This window comes from Rhipicephalus sanguineus, chromosome 5 (genome assembly GCF_013339695.2).
Source record: "Rhipicephalus sanguineus isolate Rsan-2018 chromosome 5, BIME_Rsan_1.4, whole genome shotgun sequence".
NCBI lineage: Eukaryota > Metazoa > Arthropoda > Arachnida > Ixodida > Ixodidae > Rhipicephalus > Rhipicephalus sanguineus.
This window is the reverse complement of record NC_051180.1, coordinates 73,356,059-73,377,875: the sequence shown is the minus strand read 5'-3', so window position 1 is coordinate 73,377,875 and position 21,817 is coordinate 73,356,059. Positions and strand designations below refer to the sequence as shown.

General features: G+C 43.6%; 5 protein-coding genes across 13 annotated transcripts in view; 2 read left to right on the top strand and 3 right to left on the bottom strand.

Annotated features, from left to right (window-relative positions):
• The window catches only part of LOC119393771 (zinc finger protein 595), a 177,524-nt gene that overhangs the window by 13,560 nt on the left and 142,147 nt on the right, over positions 1-21,817 (top strand). The window contains exons 5-6 of one of the 3 annotated variants that reach the window (XR_007416373.1): positions 2,062-2,112; positions 6,617-11,900. The exons of 1 other annotated variant lie outside the window; for it this stretch is intronic. Coding sequence is in view for 1 of the 2 variants with exons in the window: in XM_037660928.2 (XP_037516856.2) it covers positions 2,062-2,112; positions 6,617-6,897 (332 nt within the window). In the remaining variant the exon portion in view is untranslated. Of the gene's footprint in view, positions 1-2,061; positions 2,113-6,616; positions 12,216-21,817 lie in introns of those variants that run through there. One more of the 3 variants, XM_037660928.2, reaches the window with a different exon arrangement.
• The window catches only part of LOC125758740 (zinc finger BED domain-containing protein 5-like), a 159,671-nt gene that overhangs the window by 20,402 nt on the left and 117,452 nt on the right, over positions 1-21,817 (bottom strand). The gene's annotated exons all lie outside the window — the stretch shown is intronic.
• LOC119393770 (zinc finger protein 425) overlaps positions 1-21,817 on the bottom strand; it is a 169,642-nt gene that overhangs the window by 45,270 nt on the left and 102,555 nt on the right. The window lies entirely within an intron of this gene.
• The window catches only part of LOC119393773 (palmitoyltransferase ZDHHC23), a 155,746-nt gene that overhangs the window by 61,490 nt on the left and 72,439 nt on the right, over positions 1-21,817 (top strand). The window lies entirely within an intron of this gene.
• Positions 20,101-21,817, bottom strand: part of LOC119393777 (39S ribosomal protein L40, mitochondrial) — a 149,324-nt gene continuing 147,607 nt past the window's right edge. For 3 of the 4 annotated variants that reach the window (XM_049416356.1, XM_049416353.1, XM_037660929.2), the window contains exons 4-5: positions 20,588-20,786; positions 20,101-20,272 (exon numbers count right to left, since the gene is read on the bottom strand). In XM_049416356.1, coding sequence (XP_049272313.1) covers positions 20,156-20,272; positions 20,588-20,786 — 316 coding nt within the window. In that variant the 3' untranslated portion in view covers positions 20,101-20,155. The remainder of the gene's footprint in view (positions 20,273-20,587; positions 20,787-21,817) is intronic. The other variant, XM_049416354.1, reaches the window with a different exon arrangement.

Genomic DNA, 21,817 nt, shown 5'->3' with positions numbered 1-21,817 from the left:
AAGCAAAATCACTAGAGCTGTGTATATGCTCGAGATTTCGAATATAGATCGAATAGTCTGTGCTGTTTGGTTGAAGAACTCACTATTTTAAATTGCTAAATGTTTATTTATTTTTAATGTTTAAGTGGGAGCAATGTATATTGTTGTCTCAATGAAAAGAGGACAATCCAAGTGAGAATTGTTCCAAGTGGCTCTGCTGGATAAAAACTGTGGCTGCTATGCAGGGTTCAACATTTCCGGAGTGAACACATAAGGGAAACAAATTTTTCAGTCATTTATTGTAAACAGGTGTCGACTTCAAAAAAATACTGGTTCAGTTCATGTTCAGTGTGCTCCAATTTTATTCTAGGTCAGTACAAATTCAGAGAAATAAAGATATTTGTACCAACTCAACACTTCAAGGGCATCTAGCCCTGTGTTTTTTTTTCTCCTTTTATTTTGCTTGCTTCATCATCGTGGTATACGAGAACGCTAAAAGCAGTTGTTTCTTATTTATAAGCTTTTCAGTTGATCGGCCGTTGATTTGTGAATCACATTATATGCAGGTAAATAGGCTTTTTCATATATAACAAGAGGACTCCATGCAAACTTCATGTTTGAGTGTTTTTAGAAATGAAACATTCTGTATTCGACTAGCTATTTGGAAATGATCTTTTTTCAATGCATATTTGATTCAGTTGGAAAACTTGGCTGTTCAAAGACCCCCAGAAAAGATACATGACTAATACCATGTTCTTTCAATCATTGCCTGCAACAAAAATTGATTGGAGATGAGCCTGAACACAAATTTTGTTACGCGGTATGAGATTAAAGCAGTGTCTTGTGCATAGTGTGCCAATTTAAGTATTATGTGGTAAGAAAACAGCGCATAACACAGTGCTGTTCCTACTCCCCTTAATAATGTACCAGCTGTTATAGCTTTGCATTTTGGGAGAAACTGCAAGGTTTTTCTTAAAGGGCCCCTCACCAGGCCACATAGCAAATTTTAGTTAGACGCTGAAGGTTGTTGTGTGCTGAATGAAGAGCAGTATGCCACAAGAATTTTTCAAATCAGTTCATTACGAGCTGAGAAAAACAATAATTTGTCACCATAGCGGCGCGAAACCGTGATGCGAGGAGGGGAGTTTCAAACCCTTGCCACTCGCCCCGTGTACCCTTTGCAAGCCAAATCCCTTCCCTGCCCTCTTCACTTGACACATACGCATGGACACGTCATGCACATGCATGGTCACGTGCGCACGACGTGCCCGAGCCAGCCCGCGCACGCGAGCGGCGTTGCACTGCCGCTACCTTTTTTTTTATGTAGCGGCTGTGGGCATTGTGTCGGCATTCTCTGTGGTGTATTGCTGTTTCTGCGGGACAGGCATAAAAGTTGCAACATTTGTACGGGCACGAGAGTGGCGGTATCATGAGCCAGTGCCGCATTAACGTTTACGTAGACGCAGTAGAATAAATGAGCATAATGAATGCTCGAACGTGCCGGAACATTACTTTCATTTCCAGGGCTGGCGTCTGCTCGATGCGTGAGGACACGAACGCATGGGAAATGGGGTCACATTAGCCCCGCATCTCGCTGCAATTCACGAAAAAAAAAATTTTAAAAAGATGCACACATTCCCTTTGTGTGTCTCATTATTTCTCTCAAGTTTTATTATTACACAGACTACACAAATTACACAGACTACACATGTCGTGTCAAATAATTATCGCAGTGTCACGTGCTACTGTTGGCGATGTCGGAGCACAGTCTACGTAGGGCCATTTTCTCATGTACGTCATCCCCTCATTCTCTGCGCGCACGGCCGCGAGAGAAAGGGCAAGCAGCGTTCACCTTGAAATTTGACCCATTTCCGCGGCGCATAACGTTGCAAATTTTGGCAGACGTGATCGTGAACGCCCAGTGTATGCATTGCGCTCTTTAGCTCAAAATTGTCAAACCTGGTGAGGGGCCCTTTGATGTGAACACCGTGCATTTTCATGAGGTAAAAAGCTCTTGCTTTGTAAGTAAAGCTATGAAGTTGTACGTCTGGTAATGCACTCAATCTTTTTGTACCCTACCAGCAAAGAACAGCAGAGGACAGCAGGCATCTGAACATGGTGGTGATGGCGAAGGTAAGAATTGTTTTGCAAGTTGTTGGAGTTTATTTTTTTTTACTTACTGCCATTAAACTTATTACTTATTTATTAAGCTTCTCTATGCTCTATGAGAGCATTATTTTGTTGCTGTTGTTACCATTGCTTTCATTATTTTATGTTTCCTGATATGCACATTATATTTTATGTTGTGTTACACCCCACCCTTTATAATGCTTTCTGTAAGTACTTAGGGTAAATAAAATAAGGTGCATAGGTAACGGCATGCACATCAGCATTGACATGTTTTAAGGATAGCTAGGCGGGCTAGTTAGTATCGCATTATGATATGAAACTTTGAGCGGAAATAAACTACGCAGGCCGAGGAAAGGAAACACACACAACAAGTGCTTGTGGTATGCGTTTCCCTTCTTCTTCCTGCGTTGTTTATTTGCGCTCAAAGTTTCGTATCATAATTGTCATGTTATTGTGCATGTTGCTTAGTCTAAGTAATCAGCTTGAATGCATATCTCGACAAGTGTTGAAGCAGGCCATTAGTATGCCACTGTTAAAGATAATCCTTTTCGCTCGGGTCGTTGCGGTGTCTCTGGCCGACACCTGCTTTCCCACGGGGGTGTTGGGGTGGTTGGGACACCTGTGCAATCTGCCTCTGAATGGGATTATGGCTGGGCTTACTGACCTTTTGCTGGACCGGACAGCACTGACAACAAGAAAGGGGGAGAGAGAGAGAGTGGCCGGCTCTTCAGACTCTGCAACCGAGCAGAGACGCTCGAACAACAAAAGATGACTGATCCTCTTTTAGCTCCTTAATCCAGTTGAAAATATGTAAAATAAACTCCTTGTATCATTTAGAAACCTCAGTGTCATTGAGTTATTGACATCAACCCTTTTTATAAAAACCACCAGCTTTGAAAAAGTGGAACTCTTAGCTCGCATGCATGGAAAGAGTACAGCTGAATGGTATTTCTCAATAAACATCTGCGCTGGCCGAATTGAAGCAGTTAGTGAAAGATTGTTAAACAAGAATCGTGGCATCTAAGGCTGCTCTCGGTGACCAGGGGCACGGCACGCACGCTAGCAATAACATAGAAAAATGGCATTTCACTGCTTCTGTACAACATGTTTGCTATCTTCTGATATAAAAGGTTCATCAATCAAGCTCGTCGATTGATCAAATGCCAAGGAAGTGCCATGAGAACTAGACTTTGTAAGCGAAGTTAAGGTTTATCTAGTGAAGGTTAACCCTTGCTCAGTGCCGATGCCTTCATTTGCAAGTGTGGTCCTTGCGAACAAAAGTGTGTCTGAACAAGTGTGTTCATTCGTACAAGTCTCGCACGCTGAAGTCTTTTGTGAGGCAGATTCTCATAAAGCATGCATGTCTTGCAGTCAAAGTGCAGGAAGCATGTTGCTCTTGAGCTATGCTGTGACTGTGCCTAGCATCAGGAACACTTGTGCAACTGTTTCCGGCATGTAGGCACATAATTGCAACACCAATATCAACGATTGCATGTCACATGTGAAAGTCAAACGTTAGGAGATGTGAGAGTCGTGGAGAGGACAGGCATGAGAAGGTATATGAGGATCGCCTTTTCCTGCCTGGCAAAAATTAAAGCAACACTGGTTTAAAGGCAAGCTGCTATGAAATTTCACTTTGGCTAAGTAAGCAGTGTATATGATTTAAGCAATCCTGGCAAAGCAGCCAGGCGTGTACTTGCATATTTACCTTATATTGCCGACTATAAGTCAACCCCCCAACTTGCAACCCCTTCTAGGGGAAAAAAAGTTGACTCTGAACACCGCCTCATGCTGCAGCCATAGCTCACCAATAAGTTTTTCAGAAGAGGGAGTGATGCAAAGAAACATTTATTTTCCGGTGAAACATCGCTTACGACTTGTCATCGCTTGAGAGAAGGACGCAGTCACGGTCATTGCCATCGTGTGAGCCACTGCTCCTGCTCGCCGTCGGAACGAGTGCCGGTGGTGCTGAGATGCCGCACGTGGAAAATGCCACACGGACCATGTAGGTTGGCAGTCCATACCAGGCATTGTTCACCCATTTCTTGGATACGTTGAACTCTGTTTGCGGGATGCACATATCCTTCGCGGCAGTACGTGCTTTTACTTCAATATTGTTACGTGAAGAGACGAAGACTAGAGCCTGTAAACAAGTGTATTTACAGGAGAGTGCTCGGGCAAGGCAGCGGCACACAACAGTCTCCAAATCGTCGTCGTCGTCTTCAGCCTAATGGTCTTTTGATGGCTGTCCGCAGCAATATCATCGTAGCAAACACTCAGGCTCTTGCTTCTCTGGTCGTGAACCCAATCTCGAACCGCCTCCTCAACGGCAGGGTATCGTCCAGACTTCGGTCCACGAAAGGAACGGCGTGTAGCAGCGCACGCAAAGATCTTGGTCCTTTGTTTTCTCCATTCCCTCATGCACTTTTCCGACACATCAAACTTGCGCCCTGCTTCAACGTTGCTTTCCGACTCTGCGTAGAGCATCGCTTGCCTCTTGAAAGAAGCGCTGTACTGTTGCCGGCGTAACGGTGGCATCTTGGTGTCCATTTGGCAGCGTCGCAAATCGCGCACACCACTGCTCGCAAGCGAAGCGAAATGCAGAAATGGCGAACAGGCATGAGTGCAAAAAGACGTGAAGACGCTTGTGGGCGCATGTGATTGGTCATGTGGTTTAGTTTCCCGCAATGTGTTGCCAGCCCGCACGGCGCTGCCAGCTTTTCTGTGCAACGCCGATGGTTTGTCAACGAATTGTTTCTATTGTATGAAAACAAAACTGCAGGGCGCATCGCAAGATAAATTCCTCTTTATTCATAGAGCATCGTTCGCCCTCTATCAAAGGTTTGAAATGCTGCTTTCGAGACCGTGTTTCCCAAGCGGTTCGCATTAATGTCGCGTGGTTTCGCTATAGTTTTGCGATCGTCGTGGCAGATCACAAAAATGTCCGGCTCCGGAAGTGGCACGCACGCGTTGGGAGATAGCTGTTGCCGCGACTCCACTGCCTCTGCGGCTGGTGTTATCGATGCGTCGAATAGCAGGAAATCCGAGGGCGATGACCTTTCGTCGGACCCCACAGATAAGTCGACTTTACGATTCCACATATAAGTCGACACCGATTATAGGTCGACCCCCAAATTTTGGAAGGTCATTTTATGAAAAAAACGTCGACTTATAATCAGCAATATACGGTATCTTCTGAACAACAACAACATAGCATTTAGGTTAAACAGACCTCATGCAGCTGGTGTGTGTTACTGTGACATAGGTCCAGGCACGTTGCCTCTGGGACTGTTCAGCACCCTCTGTATCTCGGAGGCCATGCCGAAGAGATCCTAGGTGATGTCGTCATGTGTCAATTTCGGCTAACAGTAATGCTGCCGCATTTTTTTTTCAGCTTCAGTATTAAATATGACTGTTTTCATGGGCTTTCATGATGCTTCTTCATGTTCTTCAAATCCCGTATCTCACACAGAGAGTCTCCTCCATATTTATACAATCAGAAAGAAACTAGACCTTTTATGCAGTGTGGGAATCGAGCGCGCCCTCCCCTTTGGCGCCTCGTTCCCTAGCTAGCGCGTGTGCTGGCCCCGCGCGGCTCGAGCGCCGGGAACCACTGTTAATCGGCAGTATGGCGACCACGGCGGCAGCGCCAGGCCTCTTTGCCTGGTGCGAGCCATGTGTCAGCTTCCCGGCGCGCGGGCATGCGTCCGCCCATGTCTTGACATACTCACGCCACCCCGCTAGCCTACATCACTGCGCTGCGCCTGTCCTCATTGGCCACCAGTGACAACCCCCTTCCCCCTTGAGCTCGCTTCTGTCTGGCGCAGGCTTGCCCGCGTCAGATGCACTCAGGCCGGCACGAGAGGTTGACACGCTGCTCTGGCAGGCGGCTTCTCGTCAGTGCGCTCGACTGCTGCCCTTTGTGTGATGGTCGTAGCACCGCCGGCAAGCGTACTCGATCGGTCTTGCGGAGTTCCCTTTACGGCCTGCAAGCCCGTGACTGTTGTACTGTGCTGCATCTTGGGTTAATAAACCCATGTTGTTTGTTGATATCCTGCCTCGAGTGCCTTTTCTGTGCCGTGCCGGAGTCGACGAACCCGGCCGTAGCGTCTTTGTTCGCTGCGGCAGTCGAGAACGTCGCGTCTTTTCACGGTCGCCTCGTAGGGTAAGCTTTGCGCTAAACCTATCTCCACAGCAGTCATGAATTTTTGCCTATCTCCACAGCAGTCATGAATTTTTGCTTCACTTAGCCTGTAACAGGAAGGGCCTCTGTGCGCCACACATATCGCAGTGGTGAAGGAAGGTGAGAAGAGTAGTAGAATGGTGCTATTGGGCACAAAAAACCAGTGATAATGGGCAAAATACTGATAAGCGATAGTGGAATGGTGTTCAACTTGAGTGTGAGTCACTTGGGAAATGTACGCACTTGCTGTGCCACGCCGGTTTCACTTTACACGTCGTGTAAACGTAAACTGTGCATGTGAAGCTCTTCATTATTTTTTACCAGGTGGCACCGACGAAGCGGGCGGAACTGATAAGCCAGCGGTACAGGTACAACACATTTGCAAGCAGTGCGGAGCCAGCTTTCAGTCCCGAGCAGGCCTGGCAGGCCACGAACGGGCGCACATTGTGCTGCGGCCATTCTCGTGTCCCGTCTGTCCGCGCTCTTTTGCAAGTACGGGCGCAGCTTCCAGACACCTCCGCAAGACCCACAACACGACGGCTACAGCCATACGGCAGTCGGTGGTGCGCTACGAGCCCGTGGGACCGGCTCTGTCTTCGGCTTAGTGCTCATGACAGAAGTGGCTGCAAGGAAAAGACTGTGTGTTTGCTTGCACCACGTGGGAAAGAGCTTTTCATTAGCGTGTGAGAAAACTTGGTTGAATTTGTATGAATTTGTTGAAGGAAAGTTTGGTGGATGAATTGGCCTGTGGTATGCAGGTTGACTGTTGTAAACCAGAGGTATTTCTGAGGCCATCTCGGGAGACTGGTGTGGATTATTTCTGCCCACATTTTGTTGAGTTGGTGCTCTGGACTGAATGCCCAATTGAAATTTTAGCTATATTAAAAAATTTTACTCGATAAGCTATATAAGGAACTTATTATTTAGTGGTACCTAAAATTGACGGAAAGACGGCCAGAGAAGACGACATAACAGTCAACTTGATTAAAGGTGGAGGAGACTTTATATTTAAGAAACTTATGACTGGCCGCTGTGGTGGCACAGTGGTTATGATGCCCAGCTGCTGACCCTAAAGACGGGTTCAATCTTGGCCAAGGCAGTTGCATTTCGATAGGGGCAATATACTTGAGGCCCGTGTAGTTAAATTTAGCTGCATGTTAAAGAACCCCAGGCCCTCAAAATTTCTGGAGCCCTCCACTAAGGCACGTCTCATTATGATATCATGTCTTCGCATGTAAAACAGCAAGAGTTATTATTATGGAACTTGTGATTCTCTACACAGAATGTTTTAAAGGGGCAATGACACGAAAATTTTCAGCTGTTTTTTTTGCATCAAATGTAAGGTCAAGCCCTCAAGAGCCTAGAAAATGTACTGGTAGGTGTCAGTGTGCCCTGAAAAATTAATTACAACATGCTCTTAAAAGCTAGTTTCAGTTCCTGCTGTACCCTGATGTCGCGTCATGGCATGAGATTGTCGTCCTGTGCTCGCGCAACATATCGTGACTTTTCCACGATCGCTGCACACCGTGGCTCCGTTAGCAACACGCAAGCGGCTATTTTGTATGTTTTGGTACCTGACATCAACACAACTAGCCACACCAGAATTGATACTGTAGCATGGCGTCACGCTAGTGTCGATGTCAAGTAGGTGCGCCATGCGAAAATTGACTTTAAAGGGATACTAAAGGCAAATATTAAGTCGACGTTGATTGTTGAAATAGCGGTCCAAAAACCTCGTAGTGCTACTTTTATGCCAAGGAAGTGCTTATTTTGAAATAAAATCACGTTTTAGTGGTCCGCATTGCATTAGCGCACTTCAAATCACCTGCCTGAAAGCGGTATTTCGCATGCCACTCTTGCCGTGCCCAACGTTGCCCGCCTTTACTGCGCAGCGACGTGCACTGGCGGCGTGCACCATTCGGGCATCCGGTAACATCACATGCATGTGGTATTTTGTCGAACTTTCTGTCAGAGCGACTTTTATGAGCGTGCAAAACACGTGCGGCAGTACGCGATACTGAAACTACCACTGAGACGCGACCGCATGAGCAAAGCAGGGCGCTGGGCGAAGCACAGTTCGGCGAAAATGGAACTTTTGAACCACACGCGCTGTTCCCCATGGCAACGCCAAAGAGGTTTTTTTTTTTTTCCATGAATCAAACAGAAACAAACAAGCAGCATTTTATTACATCTCTTGATGCACGCAAGGTTCTTTTCTTATTGCAGCTAGTTTGATTACTAGTGATTAATTGTATTCAGACTCTCACACGTCATCGGGGTCACTTCGAAAATGTCCCACTCGTGGCGCTCATCATGTGATACATTTAGCTTAATTTCTCGGTAAGTGGGGCACTGCTGTTGATAATATTGCCATTTTAGACTTTGTCATACATTGAGCTTTCACTCTGACATAAATTGTTATTTGCCTTTAGTGTCCCTTTAATGTCGGAATAAAATATCTTATCAGCATTTACTGAGCTTCACACTTGCTCAGAGCTGTCTCAGCCTACGGGAGATTTTTATGGCAGAGCAAACTCAGCTTCGAAAATTGGTGTCAGAACACCTTGAAGACCTAAAATGTATCCTTGTGATGGAAAAATTCACAGCCACCCTGCTTCTCCTCAAGGAAAGCCAAAAAGTTGTAATTAAGAAAGGGATCAAGCAAGAAGATTTGATGTGTCCAATATAATTCACTGCATGCTTTATAATGTTTGACTAGGTTTGTAAGAAACAGGAATAAAGATTAATGCTAGATATCTCGGCAACTGAAGTTGCTGAGGTGATGCCAGTAAGAAGCAAAAAAATGATTGAAGCTCTTGACTTTGTTGCCATGATTTAAATCAAAATTTTCGCTTTTTAGAGGGGAAGCTGAATTCTACCAATACTAGGAAGCAGAATTTTTATGTAATGCCTCTTTCTTTTTTTTGTAATTACCACAAATGAGCAAGTTCCTTAAAGGGGCCCTGCAGCACTTTTTCAGCATGGTCAGAAAACGCTGCTGATCGTTAGTCGATGCTCCTGAGAACACGCGAGCGAAACATTATAACGCAGCACGCGGCCTGGAATTTACAATTAGTTCTTAAAATCAGCTAAAGGTCGCTCCCTCTTCTCTCTACAAATGATGCCATATACCCAAATTACTGTGCCATGTACCCGAAGTCCATGGCTGTTGGCTGATTTGAGCATTGTGAGCTGCACAGTTACTGTGGCCACCGCACGATGCCACCGTGTACGCTTAAGATAACACTAAAAGTAAGCCGTGCATTCGAAGAAAAGAATTAAAAGAAAGTGCTAAGGTCATGACACGCTCTGACGAAGGGGCGCACCTTCTTGCCCCGTTGTGATCCCCCTCGCAGCGTAGCTTTCAGTGCACTCACTAGTACAGAAGGAGAGAGAATGCGCTTGAAGCGTGCGACAAATCCCTGTAACTACGCTCGTACTTAACGGATTCTAAACATTTTTGCGGCAGCCAGTTCATGAGGCAGTAAGCTCTTTTGATGAATCCATTAGACAGTTAGTAGTGTCTCCCTCCTAACTTCGTATTTCGCAGCAAATGTAGCGCAGCTTTTATAATTATAATCATACTTGGAAAAGTATTGCTGGGCCCCTTTAAGAATAAAAGCATGAGAGTTCACAAATTGTAATTATGCATCAGAAACGGATAGCCCAGTCTTGTAGATTGCATCTGTCAAAGACAAAATGTGGGGCGCGTGTTTGCAGCTTATATGAAACTGTTACTGTTGTAAACAAATTGGTAAAGTGCTGCTCCCAATTTAGTCGTATATACCAGAACAGTTTGTAAGGCATCAAAATTGTACATTTCAGTGAGAAATATAGATGCTTACACGAATGTCATACTATTGCTTGTTTCAGTGTCACGGAACTCTAAACTGAGTTTTTTTTTTTTCAGTCTTGCTTTTTCTAACGATTTCTATGACAATACGGTGGCCAAAATAAAAATATGCCTTTTATGTTTTTTTTTCTCCTAAATTCAACATTCCCCATGAAATCTGGTGTAGCAGTTGTCTTGTAAAAACAATCTCTGCATTCCCAAGTATTTAACACAAGAAGTTGAGTTAGAAAGCTTCCTCCAAAAGTGCCCCTCACAAAGTTTTACCACTGCAGGCAAACTAGCACAGTGCATATATCATGCAGTGGTGATTGCACTTACTAAGTATGAAGCAGGTGTGCGGAATGTAAAGGTAGAAATTTCATATGCGAGGCTGCTCGTTTTTTTTTTTCTCGAAGGAGCCATGCTTCAAGTGCGAGAATTCAGTTTGTATGCTCAAATTCCTCTACACATGTTGTGCTACTTGCAGCGTCACTGTTCATGGCATGCAGTGTATCAGAACGGAGCAAAAAAAAAAATACATAAACTATATTTTTGACCAGAACAAAAACATCACCGAAACATTATCTACTATTTCGTTCTAAAGCAAAACCGGAATATTTTGTATCGGTTTTCAATTCAAGGGAAAAGTTAGCAATCCAGAACAACCAAGGTCATGTAACGTGAGCATAAATATATATTTCAGGAAAGTGCTTATCTCAGGCAGGCAATTCAAAGCGAAGATCTGTTGAAATTTAACGAAGAACTAAAGTAGTGGCAACTGGAGCTGTTTATATTAATGCAAGTGGTCCTTGGTGTGGCAGTAACGCAGGCCAGTGTGGAGAGGGCATTCTCAGCACTGAAGTTTGTTTTATCAGAACAATGGTCTCGCATATCGGAGACTACACTCGATGACTTGCTGCGTGCTGCGTCTGACCATCACTGACCATCACTGATGTGACTGACCATCACTGACCATGGCACATAGCTGGCTGTCACTGGCCATGGCAGCTGACTGGCTGTCACTGACTGTGGCACGTGACTTCAGTTAATTGTCCAATGTGGACCTTCCAATGCCATCACCTGAAATGCCCAGTGCAGCAAAGAAGGAAGAGGGAAAAAATAAAGGAGGCAAGGCTCATCACGTGAATGTGACGTGGTCCCTTAGCACCGGTATGGAAGCAGGCAGAGAATAAATGCTACTTGAGAATGCTAATCGCGCCAAAAGGGGGCACTCACCTTTTAACTCCTTGATGCTCACCTCTTGGTGGCACGATAACAGGACAGCTCAGTCCTATTCGAAAAATCATTTCGGTTAACTGCTTCCTAGATATGGTGCCTTTACGACTTCCAGCGTACAACTGAAATTTGCAGTGTCACTTGGTGAGGGGCTCTTTTATGTTGGTGTACGGTGAGCATGTGTGAATGCTCGAGCAACTGTCGGGTGTGTGCATCTCAGTTATGCAGTGATTGCTGTGTCACTATCCAGTTTTGTTTGACTGAGGCCTGTTTAGTGAATGGCACGCGTGACAAACGTGAAGGCAAAGACTGTTCAATATGTGTGATCACAGGTCGAACTGTTGTCGGAATGTAAGAGTAGCATATGTATAAAAGCGTTCTTGTGTTATGTGGTGTGGAAGTCTTGAAGATGAATTGTAGGTAGGGTAATGCCAAGGAACAAGGTATTGCAGACAAAGTGTCTGCAAGTGTATGAAATAATGGTGTTCTTAACATGGGACGTATTGTGCTTGCATTTCAAGCATCATATTTTGCATGGAGGTTGCTCCATATCTACACTACTTGAAATTATGTTTTATATGCTGTCAGAAATTTTGTTGCAGTTACAGTAGCTTGAGTGTATCTTCTCAAAAGTGCAAACCAACAAGTGACGAGCTCTGAATTTCTTTGTCTGCTACTTGTGTAACTGTAGGCATTGCTATGACTTGCTTATTGAACGACATCATAAATGTGCATAAGTACAGTCAACTTTCATTAATTCACTCTTGACGGGGCTGACAGAATGTTATCATCCTGAAGATGCAGAAAAGAAAGTCCTGCTCCTATACGTAGCAGTATTTACCCAGTGGTAAAATGCCTTAAACCTAATCCAGTGCATACCTGATTTCATTAAGACGAGTATGTGGCAGTCATAAAGTTTTGACACTCTGGAAAAACGTAGGAAATATGCAGAGTTTACCTGCTATGGCCACCAATGTCGTGATTGGCATCATTCTTGTGGTCAGGCACCTAAGTGCTAAGCAATTAGGTTTGAATTATCTGGGCAGGGACTAATGTAAGGAAAACCTTGGCCTCTGGAAAGAGCATGGCCGATGGTCGGCATTTTCAGGGGGTGTCAAATTAACATGTGTTGAATTGATGAAAGTCTGCTGTATGATATTATCCCTTTACTATAACATATCATTACCCTGATGCATTCTTTTAGGCTGCTATATGCTTGGGTGGCGTGAGCTTTTTTGTTTTTGCTTCATATTTCATAAGCAGGCCAAATGATGCAGTTGTGCAGTATTCAGGTGCATTGTCAGCAATGTGCACATTTGACGACGAGAATCTAGTCTCTTAACCAGCTTGGGAACAATTTATTTTGTGAATAAGCTGGGGGAATCTCTCTCTCTCTCTCTCTCTCTCGCATTAAAAGCAAATTTACTATGTCACGGTTGTGTGTGCGGCATGTTTTAGCTGTTGTGAAATTTATCTACTCTGTTGGACTGAGGCCTCCATGTTATGTATGCAGGACTAGACTAAGTGAGCTTATACAATTTCTCGCTAATTAAATTCAGTTGTGGTGGATTCCGTGTCGTTTGAAGCTGCTTCAAGTAAAAGTTAGAAATCGGTGTAACTATTAGTCTAACATGATGTGAAGTTTATGGCGTATTAAGAAGCTTGGCTGTCTCACACCAACATCACCTAAGAAGCATTCTCCCACTGCACCTTGTTATCTTTCTCAAATTTCTCTTCACAGTGCATGCTTGAATGATTTTGTGCCAGAGAACTTTGAGCCTGCTTCCTCTTAAACTCTTAAGAAAGACTTCTTGAGGAAATGAAAAGATAAGCTAGCTTAACACTGTTGTAGCAGAGTTTCAGCGAATAATGGGCAAGGTGGGTTAAATCCAAACAGTGCAACCGGGCATGCAAGTGGGCAGTGAAGGCTGTAACAAGAGGCAGGGGGAAAGAATTTGCGTGCTTTATTCGAAGATGAAAAGGACCGTAGTCAGAGGTCTGTCTGCTGAGTTACCTTTCACGTTGTCCTCTGCGACGGAGTTGATGCAACATTGCCAATGTTCAGAGCAATAGTTCTATTTTAAAAGGTGTAAGGAATATGTTTAAAATCCGACAATAGAAAAATAATCGGTGATGCATCAAGGTTAAGGAAAATTGTAGGAGGAATTATGACAAGGTGCATGCTGCAGCTAACTGACTATGCACTGGGCTGGTTTTTTGACATTCATCAAGTTCATTTGTGGGTGCTGCTGTCACTAATTCTTTAAAGCAACATTGTAATAGGTGTTGCATGTGCATGACTGTTTAGTAACTGCATGTCACTGTATAGGCTTGTTGTCGGTCAATTAGACTATTAATGGGCAGATTAGGCCATTAGCGGTGGTATCATGGGCCCTCAGAATGTAGGTCATGTTGGTTTCAGTGGGATGCTGTGCTTTTCATTTTTGGTACTTGTGCTCTTCAAATAAGAGACAGTAACGAGCCCAATGATTTAAGGAAGTGGGTTACTTTATTGTTTTTCTGTTCTGATGGCTTCCTCTCATATGTAAAAAGAATGGACTTAGTAGACACATGTGTGTTGTGTTAGCCACCAAAATGATGCAGCGAGTGTATGACCTTGCCTGCATCAGTTTCAAACATGCAATGCTTGGCACAGCAATTTTATCCTTCCTGTAATAAGGTATAAGTGAATCTATTCATAAAGTTACTGATTTGGTAACTTAAAGTGCATTTGGCTGGTTTTATTCTAGCGCTCTAGCAACGGACATTATGTTTATCTCGTGGAAATTGAGAGCATGAAACACCTTTGCCTGGCTTATTCAGGTTTCTCGGAGATGCCATCACCTTCGTGCTGAGGGTACGGCTCAGATCCAAGAGAATTCGTCACGCAGCTCCTTGATTTGCTCTGGGAATAGCTGAGCATTCATCTCGGGCATCGCTAGCTTTACATCATTGCAAATCAATTACTAATACCCCACTGACACAGAGAACACATTGACATTGCACAGCTGTAACTATGCTCTCTGCTAATTTACAGAATGACCCTTAATAACTCTTGAAATTGGTTGACGAATGCACGCACAAGGATGCAATGTAGGCTGGAGTGTGAATGAAAGGAATCGAGAAGCTCAGTTTTTTTGGTTGTTCACAGCCATAGTAAGCCAACAACATTTGTAAGTTATTTTGTCTGCACTAAGACTTGAGATACAGAAGCTTACTACCACTGGTTTTAGGTAACACTGATGGCCAAAGTTATCTGGAATATTGCATAGACAATTAGTCTCCTGTGCTGAGGCAAGAATTCTAAAAATAAAGGAATCGTGGAAAGGCAGTAGACTTTTTATCAATGTGCTAAATTGATAGGACACTTTAGTGATGTGTAGCTGTGATTAAAAATTTAAATGTTAAGAGATCTCTTAGCTTGAATTCTAGGCTTGTGCGAATATTCGAGCAGTTCGAATATTTGAACGAATATTACAGTATTCGAATTTGCTTCGAAACAAACGAATAAACACACATAAACCGCGTGTAACCTCCTGTAAAAGTGGTTTCACGGCAGTGCAGGGGTGCTCTACCGTGAATACACCTCTCCAGTGGAAATCCGCACTGCCGCAAAGCCCCACTTCAAGGTTAAATGATCTAAGTACCCTCACATCGATTGCTCATTTTTTAGGTTTAAAAGCTCGTTATACCAGCTTATATGCTCTAAGTAAAATGTGTTAAGTAAAATGCGTTACATTTTAAAATGCAACACATTTTACAGGTTATTACTTGCATTCTACCGAGAGTCAAATCCTGCTACTATTCAAAGTTGCTTCCACTTTCCTTTGAACCAAAAAGAATGACATTTGCACGTGCCTTATTTCAGTATTCAAAATATTGTGCAGGTTAGTTGGGTCATCACAAATACGCTAATTTTTCTTTACAATATGTGATATATACTATTCGAATTCGATCCAAATCACTATTCACTTCGAACCTAAAATTTACTATTCGCACAAGCCTATTGAATTCATTTGACTTTATGTGGTATATGTTCAAGCGTGTTGCTGCTCGGAGTTGCTTGGCACTCCTCACAACATACCCTGGTCTCCCTACCCAGCTTATTCTCTGGCTTGTTCACAAGACCATGCATGTACGCACTGCACACTTCTGCATTGGCATGGCTTGTTAGGGCGCAAGCAATGTAACTTTGGGATGGAAAAATTAAATATACAGCTGTTACTGCCATCTCTAATCAATGCTGGCAGCCCTCTTTATTTGTCAGATGGATGTTTTTTTTTTTCTATCTGATAAATAAGTGAGAGGACGTGAGGTATCCTGAAAAGTGCAATTTTTAACGCACACGGCACACATGGTAGATGATGATTACTGTTTTGTGGCAAAAGTAAACCCCAAAAGGAAATGGTGCAACTCTTTTTAGGGTGTCATAGTGTAAGGGTTGTGAAGGAGGCCAGTGCCTGCACTTGGCACCAGTTCTAACCTTTAACTCGCCTGTTGTGACTCTCTTTAATACCTGTGACAGGTGATGAAAAAGAAATTATTGCTTGATGTTTCACCAGGCCTTTACAAGTCCAATAAGAGCTTTTTTTTTTTTTTTTTTTTTGTCATCTGCCATTTCACAAGAATAGACTGCAGCTAGTCAGCTGTGCCTTGTTTTTATGTTGCGAACATGAGCTCTGTAAAAGTGATTGGTCTACTCTTGTTTTCCTAGCTTGGCTACGTTAAAGGGGCACTAAAGAGAAAAACCATTTTTCTTTTATGAGTAATTAACAATTTCGCAATACTTAAAACACTGCTCTTTCCGTGACATGACACTTGGTAAGCGAGAAAATGTGTGAAAAGAAAGTGTAGGTTGCAACACGGCCGTGAAGTTCCCGCAACAGCTTGCTGTGACGTCATAAATTTTAACCGCATCTGCTGGGGCCTACATAATTGTTTGTTGCTAAAACCATTTACATTGTGTTCTAAGGGACACAAAGCCTTACCATAGCAAGTTTCACAAAATTTCATTGATTCAGTATGGCCAAAATACGCAATAAAGACTGAAATTTGCGACTTCACACTGACATTAACATGCTGACATTTCGGCACAAAAGTCAGACATGAAACTTTGACCTTCATTTCTTCTTTTAATAATTAACCTGTGATGGCAAAATTAATGACAGTAGAGGTACGAAAGAGTAATCTATCTGTCTAAACTGATTTAATGTTTCACTTTAGTGTCCCATAAACCAGTAAAGTGCTCATAGATGTCACCACTCTTTATATAATTTAAGCACTTGAAGGATGTTTCAGTAGTCATATTTTGCTGTTGTCTGTACACTTGTTACCTTTGTTTGCGAACAACGAACAGTTTGCTTGGTTACCGCTATTAGCAGCTCAATACATTTATATAAGCTCAGTAACTTATTACTAGCTTATGTGACGGTGGTTATTGTGTAAACTACAGTACACTGATTTTTTTCCTTGGAAGCATTAAGAAGGTTTTGCTCTTGTTGAAAATTTGCTTTTGCTCAAGCTTCCTAGCATGATTGCACTTTACAATTTAAATTGTTCAATATAACATATGGCACCTGAAGCATATAGGTTTTCCATTTTGCCAAGAAGGGAGTGGAAGGTGTAGAACATTCCTCTGCCACCCCCTTCTGTAACTGACATCTCTGCTTTACACTGTTACTTGCCTGGTTTGTCAAGAGTAGAAATGTTGCCTTCACCTGCAGCTCTCGAGGTAACCAATGTCCAAACACGGCAGCTGTTACGCTACTTTGTCCCCTCATTGTGTGCATCACAACGAAGCATGGCCTTCGTAATTCTACTGGGGCTACAATGTGGACGCCGAGAATGGGGCACACGAAAGAAAAATTCCAAATTTTTAATTTGAAAAGCTCGGCAAGTGCTAATGCCAAGTCTGATGCAATGAGCAATGCACAATATAACATGTGACTGCTGTGAAGTTTGAGCAGATCGTTTTCAACTGCTTATAAAAAAGAAACATAGGTCACGTTATGCATAGCAAAGCCCTTGCACTACTGTAGCCAAGACTTTATTTCATAGTGCACTTCCATCTTTCTGGTGACCTGTTTCAATTTCTTAGGGTTTTCTCATGAAATAGTAAAACTCCTATGAGTGTTATGAAACTGGAAGATCCCTCATGGCTGTATTCCTGTCCCTCTTATGTGCCGAGTTATTTATTCATTTTTCAAAGTGTTGCTTGCAGGTACATCTGTATGTATAAGGACATTTTGTTTTAATCAGAAAAGAATCATCCATAAAATCTGAATTTCTTGTCACGTGTGCTCTGCATGAATGGCTTGTGAAAGAACTCAGATAAGTAAAATCAAATAGCTTTTCTGGTGACAGAAAGGCTTTCCGAAAGATTTTTCCTAGTATAGTACAAGTATGCTGGTCCAATTGGTCTGACATACATTGCAAAGTGGAACACAGAAGCAATGCAGAATAGTCTTTCCTGTCCAGTCTCTCCTCCTTTTCACACTGCTTGTGCACTCCCCTTTGCAAGATATGCTACTCCAAGTATTTGAAGTTGTCGTAGTTCCATTTACAGTGTCCTCTTCAGCTAATGTCTCATATGTCTCATAATCGCGTCTGTCCGTCTGTGCCCTGGAACGGTGCCAGCTGTGACCTCTCCCCCTTACACTCTCTCAGCAATCACGTGATGGCACAGCGGCGACGTCCGACCGTCCGTGCCCCCTCAAACTCTCTCAGCAATCACATGATGGCACAGCGGCGCGCGGCAACATTCCTTCGTCAGACGTCTCGTTGCAGCAGTCGAGTTGGTCGGATGGCTCCCAAGCAGCCCGGTGATGATTTCACGGCAAGCGGTTTGGAGAAGTGCCCCAAGAATGTGGATTCCTCCGATACCAAACGCCACAAGAATGAGCGAATGCGTATGCAGCGGGCTGACATGTCACCGGGCACCAAGGCCAGGGAAGCGGCTGTAGGTGACACTGCCAGTGGAATGGACACAGGCTTTCGCCGAACACACCTTGGAATTTACAAAGTGTCCTTCAATTTTTGTTCCCATTTGACATTTGTCACCGCTGTGCACCCTTAAGTAGAGGGGTGTTCAGCAGTTAAGCAAATATAAGGGCAGATATTGTTCTTGTGCGTTATGTGGGAATAGTATCTTGCTGTACTAGTTTGTGAATTAATGTTTTTAATGGGTGGGAAAACATCCTCACTTATACATGCACAGCAATCTTTTTTGCAAATACGAGTCCACTTGGTGATGAGAAGCTGAACCGAGCTAAAGGATTCCAAAATTGTTACCCTGCCATACATGGGTGGGCTGCTATACATCAGTTTGTTTGATGCTGTTTGCCTGAATGTCACATCAGCGGGACTCTTTTTCTCACTGATTTTCAGTGAACTAAAGCTTTCGGTTACTCGTCGGCATACACAATGTTTGCCCCTGCTGCTATCAATATGCTTCACTGCAAAGTGCAGATGTTTCTCGTACAGCAAGCTTCTTTTATAAAAAACCTAGTACAGTAAAACCTCGGTGATACGATCACGGCTCGTACGAATTTCGGGGTGATACGAATTTTTCTGTGGTCCCGGCCAAGGCCCATTAGCCTGCAATGTATTGGAATACGGTTGTTGCGAACCGATTTGCACCCCGCGACGTTTGATACGAACGTACGCTAGCGCACAGGTACGAACAGGTGCTGCGCGCACTGTCGCGGAAGACCCGGCAGTCACGCGCGGTCGCGGACATGCGCGCTGCGCGACCATCCACGGTGCGTCGTTGCCTCCGAGATAGTGGGCGCGAATCTTGGAGGCCTTTAGGCGCCTTCGCGTTTAGGTTACAGATGAAGTTGACGTCGGGGTTTTTCTTCCCGATGCGTTGACGCCTGCTCCTGCGCTCGAGGCAGCAGTGTCTTCGTACTGTATTAACACGTGCCTGCCACGTCGACGCAAGCCATGTCCCTGCAATCAGACGTTCTATGAAACAAGACTGAAACTTGGGTTGCGGGTCTGTCATGAAGTCCTATTAAAGGTGGACGAAGGCGCCAAGAGACGAAGCGGACGGTCTTGGCGAAGAAGCTTGGCCTCTATCTATTGTGTGCAAAGCGCTTCTTAAGTCACTTTCGCCGCAGTACTCTCGTGTCATGCAGAAAAGCGTAATAAGTTTAGGAAGGGACTATCCTAGCGGTCACGGGGCACAACACACGTGGTTCATTAATTACACACACGCGCATGCACCGTACATTTACGAGTACAAGTATGATTGTTGACGTCTAAAAAGTTTACTGGCAATCATTCAGGGCTGTTTATGACGTCGCTGCGACCCTGAGAAACATTGAATCAAAACGTATGTCAACTTTTTTTTTTTTTGTCGCATACTAATTTTCCATGTTTTCTGGTGATACGAATTTCGGATGATATGAATATTTTTGATAACCCCGCGAGATTCGTATCACCGAGGTTTTACTGTACTGTGGTAGAAAACACATACAGGAGTCTAACTTAGCCAGGTGCCAGGGCCTCACTATGATTTATGAATAAATTCCCTTGTTATAATTGTGGGGTCACCAACCTTCACGAACGTTCAATGTGGATAGTAATTATATTCAGTCATTTTCATAATTAACTAAATAAACTAAAGAATTTCATAAGACTTTTCCAGGTTTCATAGGTCACTAGATGCTTTTGCTTAGCAACAGAGTGGCAGCACCACCAAGCAATCACTGCATGTAATAGCTGCAATTAAACCAAATGCAGGGGGTAACTATTTATTGGGATAAATCTATTTCAACAAGCTGCTGTACACTTCAGGGTCTCCACTTCTTTGTAGTGTCAACATACTTCCCATCAGGCGGTTCATAATTCTTGATTGGAGGAGTAGAAACTATTGCCTTGAACTGAGCAGGAAACAAGCTATTGTCAGTCTATAAAGAGAGAAAAATAAGCAGATTGGAGAAGGACGCTACGCATTGATGATCACGTATAGTATTGTGCACAGATGTATGCATGCAAACACTATAGAACAGATTGCAATCACAGATGAAAGTACAGTGATCCAGCACTGTCAATTGGTTCAGCAGTTTTACGACACGAGTTGTAGAGCAGAAAACTCAAGCAGCCAATGGCTAACCCGGAATGGCCACTTTCAAACTAAGGTGACAATTTCAGTCCAACTTGGTTTTGCGACCTCTCCAACTTGCCGGTGTGAATGCTAGCTTAAACAGGTATCGGTAACTCACCTGAATGGCTGCACTGTATAAGTCTTCAGAGGCCTCCTTCAGCATCTCCAGAGCCTTCTCCTGTGTTGACACGATGCGTTCCAGCATGGCAGCTTCGTTCTGATGCTTCCGCATGCAATAAATGCTCCAAGCGCGCTGCATCGCTTCTCGCAGCTGACACGTTTCATGATCCAAGACAGGCAGAGCCCTGTGCCTTAATCTGCAGTGAAGTGCATTACCATCAAAGGTGTGAGAATACAGTCACTGCCGTATGTGCCGTGGGCAGCATCACCACGTTTCTGTGTTTAGAGAAGCTGCCTGTAGAGAATAGTACTTGTTTTCACCCAGTCATCAAGTTCCAGGCTGCAAGGTGTGAAGTGTCATGTTGTCCTCGTGCTATGCTAAGCACTATCATTGCGGTTTTGAGAATTAAAGCTTTATGAACATAGTAAGAAAATGATCATGAATTGCAGACAGTGCTGCCATGAACATGCAAGCCAAACGTTATTCTACTGCATGTGGCAGGAAGCCCACATTTTCACATGAAAGATTGCTCATTCTCTCCTGCGGCTTTGGGCCACACTCTATCAGTCACTGGGCCATTGCTCACAATCGTGACCGACTCCCGAGTAAAAGCTTGAAATTGAATGACAAGTGCGGACTGATAAAGACACTCTCTCAAAACACATGCGCATATAGCAGTTAAACAGAAATGCAACAGTGGCCACAATGATGGCATGAGGACATTGCACAAACCTCTGTGCACAGTTGAAGTGCAAGCAGCAGTGAACTTGATACAGTTGCATATACAAGATTTTACCAATAGTACACAGATGAATCGGTAATCAGACTCTTTTCCCAATTTGAATGCACTAGAAAATCTTGGCAAGAAACCATACATTACTATGGAAAGAAAACTAATATCTTTTTAACATAACAAAGCGCTGCTTGAGTTATATTTTATTTACACCAGCACCCTTTCACACATGCAGCAACATGGGAAATTCAGCAAACAATGCTACTGCTTTTGTATCTTGAGTTTGTACCAAAGACAGTGTTGTGGTCTGTAGGCCAATCACAATGACAGATTTAAACGTGTTGATGTTTTCCACCGCATGCTTTATTATTCACATTTCAATACCAGGAAGCAAAAAGACATTTCTACTGCATGATTTATTAATCACATTTCAATACCAGGAAGCAACAAGACATTTCTACTGCATGCTATTTCAATCACATTTCAATGCCAAA